Here is a 20,976-nt window from a genome sequence, read left to right as displayed (position 1 = left end):
CGCTCCGAGAGCTCCTGCCATTGCTAGCACTGAGGAGCTGGCCCTAGGCAAGAACAGTCACAGCAGATTTCTAGCAAAGACCAGTGCAGACAAGATCCCAAGCCCGTCTCCAAGTGCAAACTGGCCATCCATCCATTCACCCCTAGTATCCCTGTCTGGCCATCCATCAATCGCACCCCTTGTAGTTGGAAGAGAGCCTGAGATATAAGTCCTTGTATCAGAGGCCTGGTGTGAGGCCTGAGCTAAAGTAGTGGGCAGGCTTTGCTGATGTAAAGCAAAGTTAGCAAAGTCAGGCCGTGAAGAACCGTCAGGTTCTGCCTGCATGCAAATTCACAGAATCTGGCAAGCGCAGGGCCGGTCTTGCAGAAACACACATTCCTAAGATGTGCTAGGCACAGAGCACTCACACAAACACATTTCTGAAGTGTGGTACCAGAACATCCCAATATTAAGAATGGTACAAAAACGTTTCCCAGGGATAACAGGAACATGCTGACACCTCCTAAAAGATAAGGTCAGGATGACAGTGTAATAAATAGAGATGTTTTGATCAAACCAAGAGATGGGTGATAACTAGCCATGTCCAGAGGGCAGTGCTATGTCTGAGGCCGTACGGACTTGTTTGTATCAGGGTATAAAGAAGTGTCTCAGAGGAAGTATCTTTGTCCAGCTGAGGGGCAAATGGAAAGTCCCGCCATTCGCTGAACTGTGTCCATTGTCATGGGCATATATGTCTTAGTATCCTCATAGAGGATGTGCTCCGTCAACAATAAACCTGGCCTGGTGCCTTCGTACCTTAATGGATCTTGTGGTCATTGGGTGTTTCACTCGAGGTCTGCTGTGCTGGCTGTCTGCGCAGAGCTGGGGCAGCACACAGGGAGAACACACAGACGCAGCCGAACATCTAACACCACCCCTGACTAGCCATCCATCCATCCACCCCTGGTATTCCTGTCTCGCCATCCATCCATCCATCCATCCATCCATCCATCCATCCATCCATCCATCCATCCACTCTTGGTATCCCTGTCTGACCCTCTATCCATCCATCCATCCACCCATCTCTAGTATGCATCAATCTAGCTATCTGTTGCACCCTCCCCTATGGAATGGCCCAAGCTTTCCAAGAGCTGGCAGACTCCCAAGGGGATTACGTGTCCCGTATCCCCATACACACCCCTTTATCTGTCTGTCTGTGGCTTTGCCCCCAGGATGAGCTGTGAAGGTGAGCATGCCCCGGTGAAGTGAGGCACCAGACCCAGTCTCGGGGACCCAGGTCTGCTCCCCAAGGACCAGCCCGTGCCTCCTGCTGTATGACCAGCCCGGATCTCGCAGGTGCCGAGAGCCGAGGCTGTGCCATGTGCTGACAGTGCTGCTATGTGCTCCAGGCCCCTGCCTCTCAGGCGCTGTGCTGGCCTGCCTCCCTCCCCATGAACAGAGCAGAGACAGAGGGGCAGTGACTACTGTATGGGGCCAAGGCTGAACAGTCTTAGATTCTCATTTTTATTGCTCAGGGTTTTATGAAGATTTTTGTCTCCTGGAGCAGGGCACTCCTGCTGTCCAACTGAGTCTGTACTGTTTAAACTGTTAGAGGAACAGGGGGTGGGGAATCAGGTCTCCTGAGTTTTGGCTCTGGGAGGGAAGTGGGGTCTAGTGATTACAGCAGGTGGGGGGGGGCTGGAAGTCAGGACTCCTGGGTTCTATACTCCTGAGGGAATTCTGCGCCACTGCAGATGCGCAGAATTCATGTCCTCCGCAGATTTATTTGTTTCCCTGCAGAAAAATGACTTTCTGATGGGGAAGCAAAGGGAAGCCACAAGAGTGATCATACGACTCTCCCCAGCAGTATGTTTTGTGTGCCCAGGGCAGCTGGCAGAGAGGTAAATCACTGTGGGGCAGGAGGCAGGACTAGGGAAGATCCAGCTGGTGGCTCCTACCCAGCCCCGGGCTCAGCTAATAGTCCTGGCTGGGCTGGGGAGGACGGGCTTCCTCTTCCCCTGCACAGAATCCGGGGCTGGGTCAGACCCACCCCCAGATTTCTCTCCAGGCTGAAGGAAGCTCTGAAAACTCCCCCCTCCCTGCCTGCTTCCTGCACCCATCGCTCCTCAGCTGCAGGGGAAGGAATCACTGTATGGGGAGCTGCTCCTCTGTTTGCCTAACCCCCGTGCACCCAGACCCCCTCATACCTAGACTCTCCCACCAAGCCTCACCCCCCTCCCTGCACCCAGAACCTCCCTGTAGAGCCTCACTCTCCCTACACCTGGACCACCGCAACGAGCCACCTGCACCTGGATCCCCACCCCACTGAGCCCTACTCCCCCAGAATCTGGGACCCCCCACTGAACCTTCTACACCCAGATCCTCCTGCCGAGCTCTATCCCCCCACACCCAGACCCCCTCCCCCACTGAGCCCCTACCACCTTCACCTGAACCTCCCTGCAGAGTCTCATTACCATTGCACCTAGAGCACCTAGAACCCCACAACAGGCATCCAGATCCTCTCAGAACTCATATTCCCCACTGAGCCACCCGCACCCAGATTGCCCCACACAGAACCCCCTCAACCCACACCTGGATCCCTCCACACGAAGGCCCTCCACACTTGGATCCTGCCTTGCTGAGCCTGCCTGCCCCACACCTGGTGCACCTGGCACAGAGGGGCAGGGCCTTAGGGAGTTTCTGGGGCAGGCCCGGTCCTTGGGCTGTCAGGGTTGGGTTCAGCCTTACTGCTGAGTCCATGTCTTGGGGGGGTGGAGCTTGGGGGGATCTCCCACCTCAGTGCAGCCAGTGGCTTGTGCCCCCCAGTGCCATGCTGGAGCCTCCACATTTATTTGACAAATAAAATGTGCAGAATTTTGCAGAATCTTAAAATATTGTGCGCAGATTTTTTTTATTTCTGTGGCACAGAATACCCGCAGGAGTAGTTCTGTCCCCAGCTCTGCCACTGAGTCACAGTGTGATTTTGCTTGTAGCCTATGGCTGGGAAGAGGAGTCATTTCAATGCCTCGGCAAAGCCAGTCCTGCCTCCTTCCTCTGCCAGGCTAGCAGGCGGGGTGCATGGGTATGTAGGTGAGGGGCAGGCCGGAAGGGAAAGGCAGGGTCAGTGCCAGTTTGGGGTAGATGGAGGTGCCTGGACAGAGCCAGGGCCTGCGGGGAGGGGGCTGCTCTTGCCCTCTAGTGGGAAATTCCTGGGCCTGCTTCATTGAGGCAGGTTCCGCCCCTCCCCCAATGTGCCCTGGATGTTCTGCTCTGTGGGGCAAACCAGGGGTGAAGCAAGAGCGGGAACGTGCATAGCACCACCTGGTAGGAGGAGGGGGGAGGGTGAATGGGCTGCTTTCCCACCCTGCCTCGCCCTCTCTCAACTGCATCCCCCCTGCAGCCCCTTACTTTAACCCCTGCCTGCCCTGGCTCCCGCAGCTCCTGCTGGCCACCCCAGCCTGCTCTGGGTTTCCCCCTCTGGAAGCTCCCCAGTCTAATCTCTTTCCCAGGAAGAGGAAGACTGCCTGAGGTGGTCGGGCGCCCTGAGATCCCAGGGCACAGAACCGCCCAGGGCTCCTGCCCTTCTCCCCATCTCGAGGGACTCCATCCGTACAGATCCGTGGGACTTGGCTGGAGGGTCATGAGCCACATGTGGCTCTTTCATGCGGCTCCTACGGCTCTTTCCAGCACAGGATATAAAAACTCTCTGTGATGTGACTATTAACCAGTCTAAGTTATTAACCAATCAGGATGCTTTTAAAATATATATATTAAAGGAAACCATGAATTCACACTCCTGTGGCTCTGTTGGGTAATGCTGATAGTTAATTTGGCTCCTGAACCACTGAGGTCTGAGTATCACTGGTCAAGCTCAGTGGCTCTCCACCTTTCCAGACTACTGTACCCCTTTCAGGACGCTGATTTGTCTCACGTACCCCCAAGTTTCAGATCACTTAAAATGGCTTGCTTTCAAAATCAGTCATAAAAGTACACAAGTGTCACAGCCGCATGGTTACTGAACAATTGCTGACGTTCTCATTTTGTCTGTATGAAACTGTGGTTTGTCCTGACCTCGCGAGAGCTTTTTATGCATCCTGTTGTAAAAGGGAGAGGAGTTGCTGCACCCCTGGAAGACCTCTGTGTACCCCCAGAGTTACACGTACTGCTGGTTGAGAAGCACTGGCCCATCCAACAGCAGATTGAGGGGGGGACTTGATCGCCGTATATAAGGCATCCTCATGGGGAGAAACCAGCGGGTCCTGAGGGGCTCTTTGAATGGAGAAAGGCAGAAGAACCGAACCCAATAGCTGGAAGCTGAAGCTGGACAAATTCCAGTTGGAAATTAGGCCCAAATATAGAACGGTGAAGGTGGGTAACCACGGCAACAGATGCCCCCAGGAAGTAAGTGGTGGATCCCCATGGCTTGATGGCTTCCTGTCCCACCTGGAGGCTGTTCTGGGAGATGCTGTAGCCAGACAGAGTTTACTGGGTTCCGTCCAGACATACCTGAGGTTTTCTGGCCTGTGTGATGCAGGAGGCTAGGCTGGATGATCTAATGTCCCGTCTGCTTTAGCCTCTGTGAAGCGATGAAGATGAGGCTCCTGACGTCACATGTATGACCTCAGTGCTGCTTGGACGTGTTTTGCAGCCACCTTGTTGTTTAACATTTGGACCCCATGGGTCAGCCTGCCTTGGTGTGGCTCCTCCGGGATTCACGTGTGGCTCATGTGCCCGATGCATGGCAATGATGTGCCATATGTGAGCTTCCTGCAGTTGGGACATGTCTGATGGGTCAGTGACAGTTCTGAAATGTGGCACTGATGTGTCTCATGTGGATTCACGTACATGGCTCTTGTCGCATGTTTGTGCCATTGATGGGATACGTGACCTCAGCAAGGGTTGCATGTGGTTCATCGGTGCCTCACGTCATTTACATGCCATTGCATGCATGACGTTGGGGTGCATGCAGTCAGCACATGTTGCTCTGAGATTGTGTGAGCCAAGCTGTAAAAATCACCTGTGGTCCACACCAAGGCCACGCATGGCCAGAACCACATGTGTGACAAATGAACTTTGTTTTGGAGGTGGCCAGAGGAATCAGGAGGGATGTGGGGAGCCACAGGCGATTGGGGGAGGGTTGGTGTGCTGGATGGGGAGAGTCACAAGGAATTGGGGTGGAGGTGGGGCACATCGGGAGTGGAAGAAGTCTGTTTGGGGATGAGCATTTAATGCGTTGAAGCCAGACAGGGTCCCCCAGAGAGAGGGATGGGGTGTGCCCCTCTTGCTCCTTCCAGCCTGGCAGCTGCTCCTTAACATCTCGCTCCTTCCTCCCAGGCCCCTGGCAGCACCCCCACCCCACCACCCAGCTCTGAGGTGCTGGCCTCAGTTTCGAATGACCCTGAGCCTGGGCCTCCTTATTTTTAAACCATGGTGGATATTTAACCACCTCCCCTCCCCTGCAAGTGAAACCCGAGCAGTGCCCAAAATCTCTCAGCCTCCTTAGGAGGCCCTCCCCCGCCTCCCTCTCTCTCCGACTCTCTATTTTGGGTTTGCTGGAGTCAGCACCCCCAGTCTGCGCAGCTGGAATGCTGGGAGGGGAAGGAACCAGAACCAAGCAACCTGTCTACTGCAGGGCGGTTGCATAGCTCCCCCCAAGCGAGAGAATTTCCTTCACTCTGCAGCCCTCAATCCCAGCTGGAGGCAGAAGCCAGAGGGTCTGTGAGCAACTTGTCAGGCCCCTCACAGCCTGGAAATAGAATCCAGGAGCCCTGACTCCCAGCTTCCAACACCCCCCCGCCCCCGAAGACCTCACTTCACACCCAGAGCCAGAAACAGAACCCAAGCATCCTGGCTCCCGGCCCTCTGCAATAACCATTAGACACAGCTGTTTCTCCTGAGCCAGGCATGATCTCACTCCTAAAGGCCCCCAGTTATTTTGCCATGACCCCCCCCCACACACATATATACTTAGTAGGGAAGGAGATGCGCAGCAGGGAGGGGAGCTGGTGGCATCTGCCTCTTCCTCCCACCCCCACGGGGAGTTATAATCCTGATCCCCTGCCCAGCCCCCTACCCCCACCAGCCAGGTGGGTGGCTCTGCCATTTGCCTTCACCCCTGGTCTGTTAGGTGACTGATGAAGGAGGGTGCAGCCCCCACCCAAACTCAGCCCCCCCTCCCCCCCTGCTGGCTGGTCGCAGGTCATGTATGGCAGCTCTGAGCTCACTCACCACTCAGCTCTATGCAAAGGAGCCAGTTGGCTGCCAGGTGGAGTCATCCCAGGTGGCTCCGTGGCCAGGAAACATCAGCTGGGACTGGAGTGTGTCGGCCCACCTCCATCCCCCATGGCCACAGGTCAGGTTCAAGTGGGAGTCACAGCTGTGATCTCTGGGGTCCCCACCTCACTGATTCTGGGGCTGGGTTGCCCTGTGCTGGGATCCTCTCTGACCACCTGGGACAAACAGATTCGGGCCCCCAAGGAGCGTCTGGGTGATGCAGGCAGTGTGTGAACCAGAAGGGGGTGCTTTCCCCTCACAGTCAGTACTGACCCCACATGCCCCAGCATGGTGCGAGGATGTGCTGTGCTGCAGGGAGCAGGGCAGGGAGGAATAGGGGGTGCTGTGTGGCAGGGAGTGGGGTGGGAACTCATCGGGAAGCCGTGTGCAGCAGGGAGTGGTGCGGGTGGTTCAGCAGGGGGTGCTGTGCAGGGTGGGAATGCTGGAGGGGGCGTGGTACTGCTGGGGTTCAGTAGTACTGTGCCACAGGGGGCAGGGTGGGTATATGGTAGGAGTGCTGTGCTGCAGGGAGTGGTGCTGTGGGCTCAGTAGGGGGCGCTATACTGCAGGGAGTAGGTGAGAATTCAGCAGGAGGTGCTGTGCTGTGGGGAGTGGGGCTGGGGCTCAGCAGGGGGTGCTGTGCTCCAAGGAGTGGGGTGGGGGCTCAGTAGGGGGTGCTGTGTTGCAGGGAGAGGGATGGGGCTCTGTAGGGGGCACTGTACTGCTGGGAGCAGGGTGGGAGCTCAGCAGGGGTCTCTGCAATGCAGGAAGAGGGGTGGGGGCTTGGTAGGGAGCACAGTGGTGCAGGGGGCAAGGTGGTGGCATGCTAGAGAGCATTGCTCTCAAGAGGCGGAGCAGGGGCTCAGCGGGGGTGCTGTGCTGTAGGGGGCAGGCTGGGGACTCAGCAGGGGGCTCTGTGCTGTAGGTAGAGGGCTGGGGACTTAGTAGGGGGTGCTGTGCTGTAGGTAGAGGGGTGGGGGCTCACTAGGGGGTGCTGTGCTGTAGGTAGAGGAGTGGAGGCTCAGCAGGGGGCACTGTGCAGCAGGTAGAGGGGTGGGGGCTCACTAGGGGGTGCTGACTGCAGGAGGTAGGTGGGTGGGGCTAAGTAAGGGTCATTATCAATTTCCAGGCCAGTCCAGCAACTCTTTCTGGCCTCCTGGGGAAGAGCAGCCAATCACAGCTGTGCAGCACGTGGGGCTGCTCTGTGATCGTTTCCATGTCTGTCTGGTTGCTGTCCCGGGCATCACTGGATGACTGTGCTTTGTTACATTAATAGCAGGTTATTGGGGAGACCGGAAAGGGGACAATAATTGAAGCCAAAACGCCTCCCAGAAAGTCTCAGGCTGAGCCCTAATGTCTGCACTGTTATTATTAGCCCCAAAGCCTGAGCCCTGCAAGGCTGAGCCAATGGACACGGGCTCTGAGCCTGGGCTCTGTGGGTGTTGTATTGCAGTGTAGATGTATCCTTTGTGCTCTAAAATCTGCTTGCTTACATAGATTGGCTTGAATTTTTCTATGCCAGATGGGAGTATAGGCTGGAGTTAGTGTCAAGATCCAAATGTGGGGTCTGTCAGGCAGGAGGTTCTTAAGTTACAGCCTCCCCCACTATGATTGTGGGGGGAACCACATTTCATTACATTCTTTGTTAAGTTCACAGATTCTAGCAATTGTGAAATTGGGCAGGAATCTGAGGATGAACTGTGAACAGTTAGAGATGATCAGCTCCTTGTGAGTGTCTGAGCCCCTCTCCCTGATCCCCATGTGAGCTGGGATCTGGGGTGGAGGGAACAAAGGTAAAGCACATTTAAACAACTGAAATCCAGCAAATGAATAGCAAAGATCCACGTCATCCCTGTGGGGTGTGGGGACTGGCCAGAGTGTGGGGGAAGAGCCCAGTTTGGAGGAGGGGCTGACTGGGTAGACCTCGGGGGTGGCTGGGGAAGCCTGGCTGAAACAGGGCAGCAGTTCCAGCTGGGGGTGGGTAATGGGAGTGGGAGGCCAAGCTCAGAGGGCAGCTCTGGCTATTAACCAAAGCAGCATGCGACCTTCCAGCAAGCTGCTGCCTTTGAGACATGTGCATAGCCGCAGCGGGTTGGGGACAGTTAGGAGCAACATCTTACATGCTACCGGCTTCTACAAGGCCAGCTAATGGCTTAACGGGACAGGAAGGGGAGGGGGAGTTGGAAATGTTGGAGGGGGCCTACATGTTGCAGGGAACGGTGGGGCAGGAGGTGCAGAAGGAGGTAGACAACCAGTCTTCTCTCACACGCTTAAAGTTACTGTAACCACCATGTAATAAAACTGTTGAGGTTTTGGGACATGGCTCATGGATGAGATTTCTCTCATCAGCCCTGTTAGCAGCTGTGTACTGCAAACATTTCAAAACATGGCCACTATGCTTAGTCCACTCTAATAAGTTGTATGTGGCGAGAGCCCTGAGGAATCACAGAGCAACTGTGTGGCCTAGTGGAAAGACAACTGGGACTGGGACTATTCCTTGCTCTGCCACTGGTTGGCTGGGTGATCTTGGGCAAGTCTCTTCACCTCTCTGTGCCTCAGATTCCAACCTGCAAAATGGGGATAGAGATATAAAATTCTTTGCGAATTTCTTCTACTGATGAAAAGCACTGTATAAAAGCCAGGTATTTTGATTATTACCTAGCCACAGAAGCCATATGAACTGCAAACCCGGATGAGAACTACAAATGTCGAAATGACACTAACTCCTGCAACAAACATTTCTTTTTCTGTTTAAAGAAGTAGGGAATTAAATGTCATAAACTTTGTTAACGCAGAGTTAAGGGTTCCTGGAGATAGCTTGTGGCCTTCCTGAATGGCACGTGCAGCAAAACTCAGACTCCCAAGAATCAGGAAATACAGCATGAAGGTAAAAGCCCACATAACTGTAACTGTTCCCTCTTTGAAAGAAGCTCAAATATACCCATAGCACATATTCCCCCTCTCCTTGTCACTGTAATGGGCAGCTGCTACCTGTACATGCCCTGCAATTGAACACTGAGCCTATTCCCCTGACAGAGCTCCACCCTTGTATCATTTAACAACCTCTTCATCCTCTTTTACAACCCCTTCACACAAGCATACAGTATACCACCTACACCTCTACCTTCCCCTGCCCATCATTTAATCCACAGACACCCTCATATTGCACATCACTACTGATACCGACAGCCTACTGCCCTGCTAAGAATATAAGAATGGCTGTACTGGGTCAGACCAATGGTCCATCTAGCCCAATATCCTCTCTTCCGACCGTGGTCAATGCTAGGTGCTTCAGAGGAAATTAACACAACAGGTGATCATCAAGTGATCCATCCCCTCTTGTCCACTCCCAGCTTCTGGCAGTCAGAGGCTTAGGGACACCCAGAGCCTGGTGTTGCACCCGGACCATCTTGGCTAATAGCCATCGATGGGCCTAGCCTCCAGGAACTTATCTAATTATTTTTTTAAAAGAAGTAGCTGCTACTGATGCAACCTACATAATTCTGTACTGAATGATGCAGACTGGAACCTGAAGGTACACACACATCTCTTTTCTTTGACACAGTCACAGCTCTGTGCCGCTCCTCAAACTAACCCCTCCATCCTCTCATTTCACAGTCACAGTCCTTCCATGCTGCTCCAGTTTATTCCTCCACCATTCAGTACAGCTGCCCCTGACTCACTGATTGCAGCTGGAGTGTGTGCAGCTAATTTTTGCCAGCTCCAAGGGGCAGAGTTAAGGTGATATGGCTGTTACCTTCGCACTGTATTTCCAAATCCTGGCTTTCTGAAGTTTGAGTTTTGCTGATCTTGCCAGTCTGGAAGGGCATGAGCTACTCCCAGGCAACCTTAACTCTGTGTTCACAACATTTTTTGACATTTAATAGAACATAGATCACATACACACACCAAACAGCTGCTGCTGAAGGCAGCTGGAGCTCCCCCACCCCACGGACTGACATAAAAATATGAGTGGAGAAGGGGCCAGAAGGAGCCAAAAGAGCTCAGAAGCTCAGCCCTGCCCCCCTACCGGGGCGATAGCATCCCCTGCTGGAGCTGCCCCCTTCCCCACAGCAAAGAGCCTCACAGCTGCAGTAGGAACAGGGGCAAGGGGCAGAGAGATGAGCCTGAGGCACAAAATTAATTGATGTGGGGCACAGAATTGCTATGCGGCTCTTGGGGGTTAGAATTAGGGAAAGTTCAGGGTCAGAGAACAGACCAATACTCACAATTTAATCTTTTTTAAACTCATGTTTTCGGGGCCAATCTCTCTACTTTTTGAAGTCAGATTCATACCTTTTGAACTTTTGGGGTTGGCAATGCTGTATCCCTTCTGAGTCAGGCCTGGGCCCAATGCCCCAGTAAGGTGCTAGGGGACGCTGTGCTGCAAGGCATGGGGTAAGGGCTCAGGAGGAGGTTTTCTCCCCTAAGAACATAAGAATGGCCATACTGGGTCAGACCAAAGGTCCATCCAGCCCAGCATCCTGTCTACCGACAGTGGCCAATGCCAGATGCCCCAGAGGGAGTGAACCTAACAGGTAATGATCAAGTGATCTCTCTCCTGCCATCCATCTCCACCCTCTGACAAACAGAGGCTACGGACACCATTCCTTACCCATCCTGGCTAATAGCCATTAATGGACTTAACCTCCATGAATTTATCCAGTTCTCTTTTAAACCCTGTTATAGTCCTAGCCTTCACAACCTCCTCAGGCAAGGAGTTCCACAGTTTGACTGCACTGAGTGCAGAAGAACTTCCTTTTATTTGTTTTAAACCTGCTGCCCATTAATTTCATTTGGTGGCCCCTAGTTCTTATATTATGGGAACAAGTAAATAACTTTTCCTTATTCAATTTCTCCACACCACTCATGATTTTATAGACCTCTATCATATCCCCCCTTAGTCTCCTCTTTTCCAAGCTGAAAAGTCCTAGCCTCTTTAATCTCTTCTCATATGGGACCTGTTCCAAACCCCTAATCATTTTAGTTGCCCTTTTCTGAACCTTTTCTAATGCCAGTATATCTTTTTTGAGTTGAGGGGACCACATCTGTACCCAGTATTCAGGATGTGGGTGTACCATGGATTTATGTAAGGGCAATAAGATATTCTCCATCATATTTTCTATCTCTTTTTTAATGATTCCTAACATCCCGTTTGCTTTTTGACTGCTTCTGCACACTGCATGGACGTCTTCAGAGAACTATCCACTCTCAGTCAGTGCTGACCCAATGACCCAGGGGGCAGGAAGGTCAGTAGGGGGAGCTCTCCCCTCACAGTCAGCAGTGACTCCAATGTCCCAGTGCCGCACTATGGGGTGCTGTGCTGCAGGGAGCAGATTGAGGGCTGTGTCTGGTTGTTCCAATCTGTTGTGGTCTCTAGAGATCTCAAAGCACTTTTCCCAAGAGCTGTGGCGTTGACTCCAAATCTACCTGGGATAATTCCATTCTGTCTCCCTGCAGTTTCAGCTGGATACAGGTGGTTTCTTCTTCCCTCCCTGTCCTAAGATGATGTGCAGCACTGTTGCATTCCCACCCCAAAGGTGGCTGCATTTCAGTGATCAGAGAAGTGACTGATTTGGACTCCACTAAGGCCGAAGCTGCAACAGAAATGCAATGTGTTATTACTGTCCTCATGGGGAGCGGAAAAGGGTAGGTGTTTCTGGCAGATTTCAAAGGGCCCAGGGATTCTTTCCACTGCAGCTTGCATGCCCAACCATTTTCCCGTGCTCTTTTTAAAAGCACTGAAAGGGTTAAATGATCATTTAGGTGCAAGCCTGTGAAACGGTCAGGTTTTTATTTGTGAAGGGGGCAGGGGGAGGTATAAAGCCAAAATGGGGAGAGGAAATTTAGTGTGGATTTTCAAGGACCCAAACACAACAGCCTTTGGCTGAGAACCAGGGAATGAAACTGACCGGCCTGTCATTGTGTGAAAAGGCCAACAGTAATCAAAGAGCCTAAGTCATCTCGGGAAATTGGGGTCCATTAAAGACGATGGCCAATTTTTTCTTCCCTGCACACAGAGATGAGGGGACTCTGCTTTTAATTTACCAGCTTCATGTTGCTTGTGTTGCCTTTAAGGATATTCAAGAAAATAAATCACTCAGAACTGGTAACTCTGGCTAGATGTCAGAGGGGTTTAGGTGCCTACAGATGCAGATGAGCGCCTCATGGGAGTTTCTAAAGCGCCGAGGGGTGGGATTCGCAAGGGGGATGTAGGCGCCTAATGCTTCATTCCAACATTTAGGCACCACTGGCATTGACAACTCCCTGCTCAGCTGCTTCCTGACCCTATAGGGGCCGAAAGTTCCTCGGCGCTTGAATTTCCACCATTAAAGTCCCTGAGGCACCTAAATTTGGGTGGTTGGACCAACACAGAGATCCTGACACCCCCTCCCCCCCCGCAAGCACCTAACTCACTTTCGAGCCCCAGTGGGATTCACAAACTAGGCAGCCCATGGGGGGATCTACTAGACATGCTCTGAGCACGTTGAAACCCCACAGAAGAGCCACAAGTGGAGATGACACCTGCCCCCGCTCCCCGCCCTGATCTTATATCCTTTAGTTCAGTGCATGGAGCACCCAGCCAGGATTGGGAGGTGCCAGTTCAAATCCCCGCTTTGCCTCATGTGAAGATGGAAGAGCCAAGACTGAACTTGGCTCTCCCAGAGGACAGCCCTCACTATGGGACATCTGGGGGCTGGGCTCTTGAGCTCTCCTTGTGGAGCTGTTCTGCCAGGGCTCTCACATCCTGGAGCACTGGGATCAAAGTGACAATGGGACCAAGGTGGATCTAATCCCCCCTGGGTTAAAGGAGATAACGCTGCTATTCCGAAGGGTCACTGTAAGGGTAACGCAGCAACTCTGCTTCCTCGCACTCGCTTTGGGGCTATTGCTCATGCTGCTTTCCCAGCTCAATTCCCTCCAGTCTAATGAGGCACTTCTGTTCCTACAGCTGCCCCCTCCCAACAGGGATGACCACAGCCCTCGGCAAAGGGCTGGAGAGAGGCCACACGCTTAGCTCCAGTGGGAAGATCACACAGAGAATCTATGGCAGAGCCAGAAATTGAACCCTGATCTCCTGGGTGCCAGCCTGGTGCCTTCGCCACAAGCCCCTTCCACCGCTCAGTCTGTGGTGCCAACATTAGCACGAGGCCTTCGGTGTAGGAGGGTGACGTCTGTGGCTTGCTGTGGGGCTGTTTCTGGACCCCAAGCATCTGCGGCGAGAACGTGGGCGTCTTCAACCCGCACATCTTTCCCCTACGAGGCACATGCGACGTGGCGGGAACAGTTTGTGGTGTCAAAAAAACAAAGAGGTAGAAAGTGCCATAAACAAACTGCCCTGTGGCCTCTTGTCTCATCCTTGCTTTGGAAGCTCTCTGGGGCAGAGCACAAGTTTTCCTTGTGTGTGTGCAGCGCCCAGCACAACGGGGCCCCCATCCTCATCGGGGCCATGACGCAAATCGTGAGAACTTCTGGGCTGCTCTGGTGAGATCGGCCCCTCTGCGGGCAGAAAGGCGAGCCTGGCAAAGGATGGATTTCTCTCTGAGAGGGCCCCGTTATTGGCCTAAGTGAATCCTTCCATGCACTGGCCATGGCTTTGCAATGTGTAAATTGATCTCAGCCACTGGCACGATTTAGCACCCATGTGCAGTACTTCTGGCTTGCAGACCCTGCAGGAGCCTCGAACCCCCCCAGGACTCTGGGGCAACGCGAGTCGGGGGAAGGGAATGCCAGGTGCCCCACTGTGACTGCCTGTGGACAGGTGGCATGGGGCAGGTCGCGAACCTCTCGCTGTTGGGAGTGCTGGTCTTTAAGGCAAGCTATGCCCTGGCTCTATTTATAGACCAACAGCTGCTCTTATTTTAATCAGTGCGAAATGCCTGGGCCCTGGCAGCGGGCGCGAGGGGTTTCGGCTCTTTCTGCTGACCCAGAGGCTTATTTTTACATCGACAGCCCAGCTCCTCTTACCAGCACAAGTGCTCGGGCAGCGGCATCACCTGCTGGCCAATGGGGGGCGCCATTGCCGGGGTGGGATCCATGCTGCTGGAGCCATGGGGCGAAGGGTGGGAGTTGCATTGCAGAGCCTGATGGGCACACAGCCCCCCGCGTTTGCACCTTATGGCAGGGGCAGGGGCGGGGCTGCTGTCAGGGGAGGAGATGCTGGAGGGAGAGAATGGGAGCAGAAGGGCTCAAGAACAACACTTTGGCAGGGGGAGCCCCCCCCCGTCACACCACACCCCTACCCCATCACCCACATCCCCCACCAACCCTCACCCCTACCCCTACCCCATCCCCCACAAATCCTCACCCTTGCTTCTACCCTCCACTTCCCTGCCAGCCCTCACCCCCATCCCCCACCGCACCTCTCCCCCATTCTTGCCAGCCTTCACCCCACCCACCTGCTCCCATCCCCAATCTACCTACCAGCCCCTCCTGTCAGTCCCAACACCACATCCCCATCCAGCCTCCGCCTTCTCTCTGAACTGCCTTTGCCCCCCTCACCTTGCCCGTTCCTCCCACATCTTCCATTCCACAACTTCTTCCTCCTCCGCCCTTCCAAACCCCTGCCCCCCAGTCCTCCTGCCCAATCCCCCTCATGTTCACCCCCCATCCCTCCAGTGATTGCTGAGCACCTACCAAGAGCCCAGCCCAGGCCCTTGGCAGGGGCCTAAAGGCATGTGATGGGTGGGGCTGGCAGGATGCAATAGGCAGGGGCCCAATGGCATGTGAATGGCGGGGCTGGCCCACTGCAGATGTGCTCCCCCCCCCACATTGCCAGGAGAGTATTATACACAGCCCCCGCCTCACAGCCAGAGATGTCCATGAGCAGCCCATGGTAGGAGGTGCCTCCTGCTGTGATGCTCTGGGGAGGGGAGACGGTGGCCCCCATGCAGTGGAATGCTACGCTGTATAGACTGTTCAGAGTGAGGTGGCACCTTATTTAACCAGACCTCAGCCAGACTGGGCAGAGCATTAAGGGATCTTATGATGAATACATCTGGGGTGGATAAGCGAGCTCTGTAGCCAGGCCAGATCTGGTACAGAGGAACATGACATGATGTCAGGAGTAAATTATGAGAAAACCAGAAGGAAAACAGCAACAAAGGTTGCAGGATCTCATCAACACGCCGCTCTTCAATGCCCCAGAGAACTTCAGCTTTGACAAACCTTCACTATGGACAGACTAGAAGCCGTACTTGACAAGATTTTGCATTGCTACAAAGCTGTATAAGAAACTGGAGACATGCAGGTATCATCTGTAATTTATGCCTTTGACTGTAATGAAGGCAGTCACAAATGAAAGGGTTCTGGCTATTTTTAATGCATACTTTACACCTCAGAAAAATGTGGTTTATGAAAGAACATGTTTTCACCAGAGAATTCAAGGGCCAGGGGGAGATGTTGAATGTTTTATAAGAGCTCTGCAGACATTGGCTGTCATTCTGAGAATGCAAAACATGAAAATATTAGAGACAGGCTGGTTATTGGGTTAACAGATAAAAATCTTTCTCGGCAGCTACAGTTGAAGAGAGATTTAACTCTAGCCACAGCTATTCAAATAGCAAAGCTGTCTGAGCAGGTGACACAGCAAACCAAGAGCAACTTGCCAAACTTGAAAAACAAGAAATTAGCTTAGAAGCTGTTAATAGATGCAGTATGAGTGCTAAGTCATTCCTATAAGACCTGAAGCAAGGAGAGAGAACTCCCAGGCCAAGAGGGATGAATTCCAGCCTACACGCACAAGGTTTAGAAAAAGTCATATCCCAAGAGATGATGCATGTCCCGCCAGAGATGCATGGTGTAATAAATGCATGAAATATGGACATTTTGCCCCTCTTTGCTGCACCAAACTAGTCAGGGATTTGATTCATATTACAGACCATCAAGAGCCATTGTTTCCGGGATCTAACACTTATAATGACACAGAGCCTGCCTGGAAAGTGAAACTGAATATTCCTGGCAAGACTATTGACTTTAAAATTGACTCAGGAGCTAACATCACAGTCACCTCAGAAGGGCCTTACAATCACCTTCAACCCCTCCCAGAGCTGAACTCTAGCCCGAACTAGCCCTGAAGGGATTCTGAACTTCATGGGCCAGTTCACCACAGAAACAACTTACAAAAGCAAAAGCTATGCATTCAGAGTGTATGTGATCAAAGGATTACAGACCAACAACGTTCTGAGTCGCAGTGTGGCAGCCATGATGGTGTCTAGTGAGAAAGGTGGAAAAATTCAATGGAATATTTGGTGAACTTGGACTTCTGAAAGGAAATCCAGTACAAATCACCTGAAGAGACAAAGCTGAGCCATATAGTGTACATGCACCTAGCAGGATTTCTATCCCATTACTTCATAAAGTGCAAACTGAGTTAAAGAGAATGGAGCTAACTAGCATAATTGAGAAAATCTCTGAGCCAGCAGTGTGGTGCACCCCAATGGTACCAGTTATAAAAAATAATTTAAAAATATAAATCATCTTAAAAGACTTAATGAAGCAGTTGTAAGAGAAAAATATATCCTCCCAACACAGGATGATTTCCTCTCCAAAGTGAAAGGAGTTCCAGTATTCATAGAACCACAGATTAGAAGGGACCGCAAGGGTCATCTAGTCTCACATCCTGCCAAGATGCAGGATTTGTTGTGTCTAAACCATCCAAGACAGATGGCTCCCTGGCCTCCTTTTGAAAACCTCTAGTGAAGGAGCTTCTCCAAGCTGGATGCCTTGAGCGGATTCTGGCAAATTTCTTTAGCCAAAGAAAGTGCTAAACTGATTCCACTGATCACACCCTTTGGGAGATTTTGCTTTTGACAGTCACCTTTTGGGATTGCCAGAGCACCTGAAATTTTCCAAAGAGAAATGGCAGCACTGTTAGCAGACTCAAATGGAGTTGTAGTTTTCATGGACACTAGTCTGATGTATGGATCTTCGATGGAAGAACCACATCAAAACACACAATGAAGTCCGAAGCCTCATCAGTCAGGCTGGATTCAAGGTAAACAAGAAAATGCATTTTCTGCCTATCCCAAATCGAGTTTTTGGAACTGACAAGATGGAATCAGTCCTAGCTCTGAGAAAGTAAAAGTAATTTGAGAATTGAATGGACCAGAACTGAGAGGTATAGTAGGGATGGTAAAGTACCTTGGTCGAGACCTCCAAGATCTACTTACAGTTTTCTTACAGAAAAAGAATTCAGAGCCCAGATCACATGTGATCGAGACCGACAATGGAGAGTTCAGCAGCAATCATCAGCATCTACAGTTTGGTCCTCAGAAAGAACAATCAGCAAAGCAAACTCTGCAGATGGCAGATGCAGATCAAGAAGGCTGCCAAACCGACCAGAGCCAGTCGTAACTAACGGACAGCCAGATGACCAAGTTGTTCCATGTTCAGGTTCTGTAATTAGGAAACCAGCATGATTTAGAGACACTCAGCAGCCTGATCCGCACTGAACTTCAAAGAGAGCATGTCAGTGTAACTATGGTAAATAATGGGAATGTAGAACTTAAAGAGGGAGAGGTAATGGGACGTTAAACTGTATCATACTGTTCAGCCACTAGGTGGCGCGGTGCGTACAACACTGTATAAAACAGGCCTCAGCCATGCCTGGCGGACGACACTGAGCCCAGCTGGGGTGACCAGCTCTGAGGCCAGCCCGGCTCTGGCACCGAGGAACACGACACGCTCGTGCTGCCCTCGAGAGGCTCAAGGGCGAGGGCTGGACGTGCTCCCCGTTAGCCCAGAGGCAGAGGTGATGGAGCCAGAGGCCAAGTCCCACGTTCTAGTCCCTGCTTCCCAAGCAGGCTTGTGGCTGTGACTGGCCGTGGAGCTGAAGGAACTCTGAGGCAGGAAGGGGTTAAATTACTTTTATTGCACATCTTCGACATACGAGGCGCCTGCTTTTGGGGGCTCCTCTGCCCCTCCACCTCCAGCCCAGAGCAGTGACCAGACTCCCTGGACCCTCCCTCTGACACATGGGGCTGTGACCATACCCTTCTGCCCTCCCCTCTGCCCAGAACAGTGACCAGATCCCCAGCCCCCCCACCCCCACCCAGAGCAGTGACCAGACCCCCTGCCCCCTCACCCCCACCCAGAGCAGTGACCAGACCCCCTGCCTCCCCACCCAGGGCAGTGTTGCCCCAGCAAACAACCCCCCAACCCCCCAGCACCCCCACCCAGTGGTGTGTGGGGGCTGGGGATCTGCTCGCAGCCTTGCGGAGCCACTACATGCCAGGCCCGGGGGTAGGGTGACCACCTTTTCAAAAAGCAGAAGTGCGATACATGCAGGAGCCCCGCCCCTCTCCATGGCTCCACCCCCTGCTCCTCCTCTTCCCCCTCAAGGCCCTGCCCCCTGGCCAGGCCAGAAGCCAGACCCAGGCTGTGGTAAGAGCCACCCAGGGAGCCCAGGCTGCTGCAGGGAGCCCAGAAGCTCCACCTGCCCTGAGTGGGGGGCTGGGGTGCTTGAGAGCATCTTGTGTCCCTGCCTCCCGGCATGTGCCGCTCAGGGCAGGTGCAGGGTCTGGGGCTCCCCACAGCGGCCCGGGCTCCCTGGGTGGCTCTTACTATGGCCCAGCTCCAGCTTTCAGCCTGCCCCCTGGGGGCGGGGGCACCTCAGGGGGTGGGGAGGAGGAGCTGGGGGGGGGGCCTTGTGGCAATGGCGGCACTAAGGCCTACCTCAGCCCCACACCACTGGGAAGAGGCTGGCACCCCCCTGAGCCTGTCCCGGGACCGGGGCTTGAACTGTGCATTTCGGGACTGTCCTGCCTGATTCGGGACAGGTGGTCACCCTACCTGGGGGTGCCTTTCATCCTCACACCCATAGGTGCTGACTTCTGCTCGCGCCGGTGGGTGCTCGACCCCCTCTCAGCTCGGCAAGCGCTGGGAGGTAGGCGGAGGAGCGGGGACGCGGCGCGCTCAGGGGAGGAGGCGGAGGTGAGCTGCGGGGGCAGGGAGGGGAGCTTGGCTGCCAGCGGGTGCAGAGGATCCACTAATTTTTCCCCATGGGCATCGGCACCAACTTTTCATGGCCCCGGTGGGGGCTCGCGCCCCCCTGCCCCGGCCCCGCCCCTATTCCAACCCCTTCCCCAAATCCCCACTCTGGCCGCAGCTCTCCCCTGAGCATGATGTGTTCCCGCTCCTCCCCCTCCCTCCCACAGCGTGTTACGCCGCGAGCCAGGCAAGCGCTGGGAGCTAGGGGGAGAAGCAGGAAAGGCGCGCTCAAGGGAGGAGGCGGAGATGAGCTGGGGCGAGGGGGGCGGGGAGCTGCCAGTGGGTGCAGAGCACCCACCAATTTTTCCCCATGGGTGCTCCAGGGCTGGAGCACCCACGGAGTCGGCGCCTATGCTCACACCAGGGGCCCTAGGGTGCCCCCCACATATTCACTCACTTTTTCTCTGGCCAAGGGCTGCTGGCTCCACAGAGCCCGGCTGGGACCCACCAGAGCTTGGCTCCCCGCTCTCCCCCATAGGCCCTTCCAGGGTCTCTATGTCTTATCAAGCCACCCCCCCCTCCCCACATGGAAATCAGCAGGGGCCCATTGGAGTCAGGCCTGCTCCACCTACCTCCCCGCCTAGCTACCAGGACAGGGATCCGGCGTCTTGTCCCCTCGTCCCGGCAGGGTTAGTGCCTACGCGTTAGATCTACACAGGACAGCGTGTGATGCTGATGCCCCCTCCCCCCCATTCTGCTCTAAGGTTTGTGGTGGTGCCAGGCGGCCTTGGCGGAGCAGTGCCCTCCCTGCCAGGCGACGTGGAGAGAGAATCCGCCTGGCCGGCCCAGCTCAGTAATACGTCTCCTTCTCCACCCAGCCTGGGAAAGGAAGGGAGAGAAGCTTGTCAGTGCCAGCAAATGGGGGAGCAGGCAGAGACGGAGCCCCCGGCTCCAGGGCGTGCACTTGGCTGGGGAATGGCAGTGCCAGGGCAGGGTGAGAGGTACAGTGGGTCAGACATGGGCCTGGGCTGGAGGGGACATGATGTCCATTCCCTGCTTGGCACAGCCTCCCTCTAGAGCCGAGCGTCTCTGCCAGCGGGCAGCTCAAGGGCCCCAATGCAAACCCAGGGCACCAAGGCCTGTTGCCTTCTCCTCCCAGGCACCAGGTCGAACTCTGGCCCAGGGCAGCAGGGATGGAGGGAGCTGGGGAGTTATCTGTCAGAGTGTGAGCGGGTGGGTGGGAGCGGGTGGCACTGTGCGGGGCGGGGGGGCATGACAAAGCGTGGACGGGAGGGAGGGGGGGCCCATGGCACTGAGGGGGCAGGAGCTCACCGCCAGGATAACGCCGAAGGATCAGCTTCCGCACTTCATCGTACACGAAGATCAGCAGGCTGTAGGGGAAGGCGCAGAACCACCAGGTGACCCTGTGGGGGGCAGGGGAAGCGTTAGGGGCTGTGCCACGGGGTGATGCTGGGGGGGGAGCAGTAGGGACCGCATCAATGGGGGGACCTTGCCAGGGGAAGTGCTAGGGACTGTGCCACTGGGGGGGGACCTGAGGAGGGAGAGCGCTAGGAACTGCGCCGCCAGGGGGGACCCTGATGGGGGGAGCCCTAGGGACTGCGCCGCCAGGGGGGACCCTGATGGGGGGAGCCCTAGGGACTGCGCCGCCAGGGGGGACCCTGATGGGGGGAGTCCTAGGAACTGCGCCGCCAGGGGGGACCCTGCTGGGGGGAGCCCTAGGGACTGCGTCGCCGGGGGGGACCCTGCTGGGGGGAGCCCTAGGGACTGCGTCGC

General features: G+C 54.4%; 1 protein-coding gene and 1 long non-coding RNA gene across 4 annotated transcripts in view; both read right to left on the bottom strand.

The window, feature by feature from the left end:
• Nucleotides 1-11,368: 11,368 nt before the first annotated feature.
• On the bottom strand, nucleotides 11,369-14,489 carry LOC125625832 (uncharacterized). 2 transcript variants are annotated; one of them, XR_007353644.2, is made up of 2 exons: nucleotides 14,221-14,489; nucleotides 11,369-13,509 (listed from the first exon to the last, which is right to left on the bottom strand). It is a non-coding gene; the product is annotated as an uncharacterized LOC125625832 (long non-coding RNA). The 2 variants fall into 2 exon arrangements; XR_007353643.2 differs by having other exon boundaries at nucleotides 11,369-11,849.
• A 3,615-nt stretch (nucleotides 14,490-18,104) lies between these two features.
• LOC125625826 (sodium/potassium-transporting ATPase subunit alpha-2) overlaps nucleotides 18,105-20,976 on the bottom strand; it is a 35,855-nt gene continuing 32,983 nt past the window's right edge. For both annotated transcript variants that reach the window (XM_048828348.2, XM_048828349.2), the window contains exons 22-23: nucleotides 20,515-20,606; nucleotides 18,105-20,061 (exon numbers count right to left, since the gene is read on the bottom strand). In XM_048828348.2, coding sequence (XP_048684305.1) covers nucleotides 20,033-20,061; nucleotides 20,515-20,606 — 121 coding nt within the window. In that variant the 3' untranslated portion in view covers nucleotides 18,105-20,032. The remainder of the gene's footprint in view (nucleotides 20,062-20,514; nucleotides 20,607-20,976) is intronic.

The sequence above is a fragment of the Caretta caretta genome, chromosome 24 (assembly GCF_965140235.1).
Source record: "Caretta caretta isolate rCarCar2 chromosome 24, rCarCar1.hap1, whole genome shotgun sequence".
Taxonomy (NCBI): domain Eukaryota; kingdom Metazoa; phylum Chordata; order Testudines; family Cheloniidae; genus Caretta; species Caretta caretta.
Note: the sequence above shows the minus strand (reverse complement) of the source record. Positions and strands in the feature narration are given on the sequence as shown.